The sequence below is a fragment of the Salmo trutta genome, chromosome 4 (genome assembly GCF_901001165.1).
Source record: "Salmo trutta chromosome 4, fSalTru1.1, whole genome shotgun sequence".
In the NCBI taxonomy this organism is placed as follows: domain Eukaryota; kingdom Metazoa; phylum Chordata; class Actinopteri; order Salmoniformes; family Salmonidae; genus Salmo; species Salmo trutta.
This window is the reverse complement of record NC_042960.1, coordinates 65,324,413-65,330,456: the sequence shown is the minus strand read 5'-3', so window position 1 is coordinate 65,330,456 and position 6,044 is coordinate 65,324,413. Positions and strand designations below refer to the sequence as shown.

The window sequence follows — 6,044 nt, the reverse complement described above, 5'->3', positions numbered from 1 at the left end:
TTCACAACTAATTCACAAAGTTAAACACATTTTTCTTGGTAACTGTAATGATAATTGATTTTCAAGTTGAGAGAATATTGTTTGATGTGACAGACACGGATGTCACTGTGCTTGTGATAGTGCTAGCCTCCCTCACCGTGCTAGCTTAGCCATACCTTTTCCTCACTGTGCTAGCTTAGCCATACCACTTCCTCACCGTGCTAGCTTAGCCATACCACTTCCTCCCTCACCGCTAGCTTAGCCATACCACTTCCTAGCTCACCGTGCTAGCTTAGCAATACCACTTCCTCCCTCACCGTGCTAGCTCAGCCATACCACTTCCTAGCTCACCGTGCTAGCTTAGCAATACCACTTCCTCCCTCACCGTGCTAGCTCAGCCATACCACTTCCTAGCTCACCGTGCTAGCGTATCCATACCACTCCCTCACCATGCTAGCTTAGCCATACCACTTCCTCCCTCACCATGCTAGCGTAGCCATACCACTTCCTCCATCACCGTGCTAGCTTAGCCATACCACTTCCTCCCCATCCAGCTCACACCTAGAACCTGGGACCTCTGACCCGCAAACACACTTGACCCCCCCTCCTTGACAACGTCTTAGCCAACTACGCTGCCAAAAAGCTAGCGATTCGATAGCGCGGGTGGAGACATTTCAAGCAGGGGATAGGAGGTTATAAATCCGACTCCGTTACATTCTGACTGACAGCTCCTGGAGTGATGGTTGGCGGCTGACATTCCGAATTTCATCCTGGAACACATAAGAAGAAGAAAATAACATTATTTACAGTTAAATCAATAATTACTATTCCCTATTACTGTACTTATGTAGCAGAGTTGGAAAATAAATGCTGTTCTTTTTGAGAAGATAGCCAAAATGAATGTCATAGACTTTAATAGACTAGTGATCATGATTGTGAGAGATCACCCTGGACCAGAGCTAGTGATCATGATCGGGAGAGATCACCCTGGACCAGAGCTAGTGATCATGATCGTGAGAGATCACCCTGGACCAGAGATAGTGATGACGATCATGAGTGCTCACCCTGGACCAGAGCTAGTGATGATGATCGTGAGAGCTCACCCTGGACCAGAGCTAGTGATGATGATCGTGAGAGCTCACCCTGGACCAGAGCTAGTGATGATGATCGTGAGAGCTCACCCTGGACCAGAGCTAGTGATGATGATCGTGAGAGATCAACCTGGACCACGGCTAGTGATGATGATTGTGAGAGATCATACTGGACCTACAGTACTTCATCTCATTAAACTGACAGAGACTTACTGTAGGAAGCACTAAGGTTGTCAAAGGTGTGGTGGTTACTCCTGCCAGGAAGTTGGAGTTCAGGTATCCCTCTCCAAAATAAACCTCCTCATCTTCGTCGTTGTCCACCCCGACACTGAAGGCCTCTCGTATCTTCCCAGGGATCAGACAGTCCAACAGAACCACCAGGACTCCAATGATTAAACACAGCACACCTGGAAAACAAGATGGATGCCTTTTAAGCAACATTTTCGTTAAATGTTGTCATTGGTGTGGATAACTGGGATCTTTCTCAATTCATTTTTCCTTGATCCTAGCGTCCTTTCTCCTCACCTCCTTCTCAAAACGCACATTTGGAGAAGGTCCAAGGTCCCTTTCCCTCAAACCTTCACTTCCAATGCATTTTTGAGATGGAGGCTAGGAGAGAGGACACAAAGGAATTGAGGAAAGATGAATTGAGGAAAGAGCCTTGGGCTCTGGTGAACCTTTCCTTACCTGTGACCAGCGCCAGCCAGAAAGAACCGCTGTACTCTGTCCGGAAGGCTCCAGAGGTGCCTATGGTGAACAGACAGGTAGGCAGGTTCATGATGGTGGAGAAGGAGGCCATGGAGAAGAAGATGAAAGCGGCGGTGGCCACCATCATGTAGCCGGCGTACAGGATGACAGGCATGGAGAACAGCACGTTGGCTACCAGCCAGCAGCAGAACGCTGTCCTGTGGAGGCCAGTTAAATTTGGTATATGTGTATGTACAGCCGGCAGAATTTGTACCGTTCTCAATGGCGGTTTGTTAACCTATTGCCTAACCTTAACCCTTACCCTGGCGTTTTCCAAACTAGGGGTCGCGACCATTTTCGATCCCAATGCCTAACCTTAACCTCTGGATACCTGGTGGTCAAATATCCACTACCTTCGAATTCTGACTCAAAGTTTGAGGAGCAATGTCTCACTGAAAACATCTACAGGTATATATGTTTAGATTGAGACCGGTGTCTCAGAGAACTATTTCTTTTTATATGGCTAATCTTACCAGAGGGTGGCCGAGGCATAGCGCCCAGAGTATCTATACTGGTAGATGAGGCCACATGGGTTGTTGAGGGTAAACTTCTCAGCGATATAGAGGATGGGGTTAGGTAGACCTCTCTCTAAGGCGTCCCCGTACTCCTCATCGATGGTGTCTTTCCACGCAAACATCTCGTTGTAGTTGATGGTCTCGTTGAGTTGATTCACAGGATTCCCTGGAGGGACAGAGTGGACCATAGAGGACAATGGCGGTTATAATCCATGCACTTGTAAGAATCCTTGTAAGAATCATTGTGATGTTTGTTTAATGTGTTAATGAATCCCTTAATGGATTGGGGGGTGGGAAATTCCAGTCTTCGGGGGCCTGATTGGTGTCACACTTTTGCCCCAGCCCCAGCTAACACACCTGACTCCAATAATCACCTAATCATGATCTTCAGTCAAAAATGCAATTAGTTTAAATCAGGTGTGTTTGCTAGGGCTGGGGTGGAGTATGACACCTATCAGGCCCTCGAAGGAAGGGAGTTGCCCTCCCCTGCCTTAAGGGATGGGTCGCCAAATGGCGATTTGACACGAAAACAAAAAAATATATTAATTCACATAACACATATTACAAGTTACATGACTTGTGATCATCCCCCCGGTGTGGCAGGGTCAGGAACACATTTTACGTCATTTAGCAGACACTCTTATCCAGAGCGACTTACAGTAGTGAGTTCATTTCATTTCATACTTTTTTTTCTGTGCTGGCCCCCCGTGGGAATCAAACCCACAACCCTGGCGTTGCAAACACCATGCTCTACCAACTGAGCCACAGGGAAGGATCACCATAACAACCCTATGTGTCACATACTGTATCAAAACTTTAGCCTTGTGTCCGTCTTTCTCCATGTACTCCATATTCAAATGCATGACAGTAAAAAACAGTGGAATGCTATCAAACATAAGATGACTTAAAGGGGTATAGTAGCTGTATTCAATATTATCCTTAAGCAATCACAAAAAACCCAGAACAATAATCTTGCGGAATTGCGTTGTCGCATCACAGTCTCTTGACAGACACTACGATACCAGTTATGTTAGGTGCATCTGTCGACGAGAGATTATTCCCCAGGTAACATATACAGAACATTCAACGCTGCAGAAAAGGACAATATATACAGGTGTAATACTGTAAACAAATAAATAATAATATTACGTTTTAATTCTACGGGCTTACCTTTTAAAGTAATGTTAATACCATACAGTCCTATGTGCAGTCCCAGTTCAGCGTTCACCTCCTCGCTGCTGAAGGACTTGTAGGTGGTGTTGGTGGTGGTTCTGGCTTCAGCCCAGTCACTGGTGAAATTCAGTGCTGAGATGATATGAAATGAGATGAGATGACACACTTACAGACATAATAGGAAACAAACAGTTAGCCGTTATGGACGTGTGAAATAATCAACATCCTCTCAGTCTATCAGAATCGGTCTTTTTATTAGGGCAATAAGATAAGAAGATTTGAATCCAATGACTGCCAGTCATTGGACGTGTTGCAATAGATGTCATGTGACGTGGAAATGTCTATCAATTTCCAGTTATAGGTACTTACCCACTATCACAATGCCTATGAATAAACTGATGATGATTCTGAACATCCAGAAAAGTCTCTAGAAGAGAGAGAGGAGGGGGGGGGGGGGGGGGGTGACTTACTGACAGATCTCACATCCATAAATTCTTAACTCAGGTTTATTAATCCAGTTTATCTCAATCACATTCCGAGGGTAAATAATATGTTTAAATATGCATTTTTACATTGAGAAATTTTATTATCTACAATTTTGTATGACGTCATAATGTTGTACTCATATTAGCGCCAACAGAAATGGAATCTGAAGATGGATGGAATCTGAAGATTCCACTTCTGTCGGCATTAATATGAATGAATCCATAGTTAGGGTTTCACCAGTTCATTATACTCACCGACTTGCCTCTGATACCTGGCAGAATAAGAAGGAAGCTGACCGTGAGGACCAGGAAGACCAGGATAATGGTGAGGAGGTGGGTGCTGAAGATAAAGGAGGTTCTTTGTAGGGGGTAGAATGGGTAAATGCCATCGTAGAAAGTCATCTTTCCTCAGGATCTCCGGGGCTGAGAGCAGACAGCGTGACAGAAGGGACAGTGTGGAGAGCAGGGTGTCTCAGTTACTGTCTAAAGATCCAGAGATTAGCACATCCGTTCCTTACTGTATAGTAGGGATACTGTACACTGAGGAATGAGAATGTTACATCATTTAAAAAGTGAAACTTAAGTAAAAATATGAATTGTTTCAATTATCAAATGAATTTGACTGTTTTCTGAATTTTTCATTCAACATACATTTTTTTTTTATTATTGTAAAATACAAAGTGCCTTAAGAAACCACTGTTGAGATTGAAAGCACATGCAAACTAAACAGTGTCAGGTACAGTACAGTCAATGGGTACAGTAAGTGGATACTCTTGCACTCAAGTTTACCCTCCCTGGCAAACTACAAGGACAAAGACCAACCCATCTCAAACTCGACTCGTTTTGGAAGCAACAAACAAATAGCAAAGCAAACACACACAAACCCCCCCCCCCCCAAAACTATTCTATCTACCTCGGAACCATACTAACATGCCAGTGTGCGATATATATTTTTAATTTTACCTTTATTTAACTAGACAAGTCAGTTAAGAACAAATTCTTATTTTCAATGACAACCTAGGAACAGTGGGTTAACTGTCTTCTTCAGGGGGAGAACGAGAAATGTGTACCTTGTCAGCTCGGGGATTCGATCTTACAACCTTCCGGTTACTAGTCCAACGCTCTAACCACTAGGCTACCCTGCATAATGCATAATATATATGCTTAAAATAATACTCACCTTTAAGTGTATAAAAGTTACTAGAGCAGATCAAGACAGTAGCAGAAGGATGAGAAGAACGAACGTAACGCACGAAGGCGACAGACTTCTCTTTTATAGTCTATGTCTTTTGTTTATCTTTAAGGATGAATTTATTGGTATTCTTTAGAATAAGGGGTGTGTTAACCGGTGATGACCAGTCCATCAAGGAAACGCATGTGTCAGTCATTTGTAAGAACTTGGGTCATCGACACTGTAAACTATCCTTCTCTGTAGCAATAGGCTATATTGTATGGCTATCAACTACATTTTTGAATTGTTCTGATTCTTCAGTGCGCGTGACATTTCATCCACAACAATTAGGGTATGTAACAAACTTATCTGTCTATTCAAAATAGGCTTTTTAGAGTAAATCAACCAATTGTCCTCTTCTTGTTTAATTAAAGGATTCTTTATCGCTTCCAACCAAAACACTTCTTCTCTACGTTAGAGTGACAATTTAATTTATGAAGCACTGATACCCACATTGCTTTTACACATTACCAATCAAAACTAAAATGCGAGGTAAAGATTATTTTATGTAAAGATTTAGCCCAGTGTTTTCCTACCTGACCCTGGCCTTTCCACACAAGTGCTCCTCGACTAGACTCTTGACTGGCTCAGAGTGCATTGCAGTTGCATCTCTCGCATCGATGGATCTGCGTAAACCGATCTGGAGTATCCTGACCGCGCTGGCAGTGCTTGCCTTTAACGTTGAACGTAAGTAGCCCTGTAACTAGTTACTTTAAATTATTCGGTTAAAACCCACGGAAAATATCTCATCTAGATAAATAAGTTTGATAAAAAAAAGTCCTCAATTTGACTACCACACTGAAAGTGTCTATCTATAAATCCA

At 43.2% G+C, this 6,044-nt stretch overlaps 2 protein-coding genes across 2 annotated transcripts in view; one reads left to right on the top strand and one right to left on the bottom strand.

Annotated features, from left to right (window-relative positions):
- Positions 1–540: 540 nt before the first annotated feature.
- On the bottom strand, positions 541–5,802 carry LOC115192880 (dual oxidase maturation factor 1-like). Its single transcript, XM_029751808.1, has 8 exons — positions 5,758–5,802; positions 4,246–4,413; positions 3,875–3,932; positions 3,503–3,637; positions 2,291–2,498; positions 1,758–1,975; positions 1,284–1,477; positions 541–749 (listed from the first exon to the last, which is right to left on the bottom strand). The coding sequence occupies exons 2-8, from the start codon at positions 4,390–4,392 to the stop codon at positions 690–692; spliced, it is 1,020 nt and encodes a 339-aa protein (XP_029607668.1). The 5' UTR covers positions 4,393–4,413; positions 5,758–5,802; the 3' UTR covers positions 541–689.
- The window catches only part of LOC115192881 (dual oxidase 2-like), a 38,188-nt gene continuing 37,811 nt past the window's right edge, over positions 5,668–6,044 (top strand). The window contains exon 1 of the mRNA XM_029751809.1: positions 5,668–5,908. Within this exon, the coding sequence (XP_029607669.1) occupies positions 5,842–5,908 (67 nt within the window). The 5' untranslated portion in view covers positions 5,668–5,841. The remainder of the gene's footprint in view (positions 5,909–6,044) is intronic.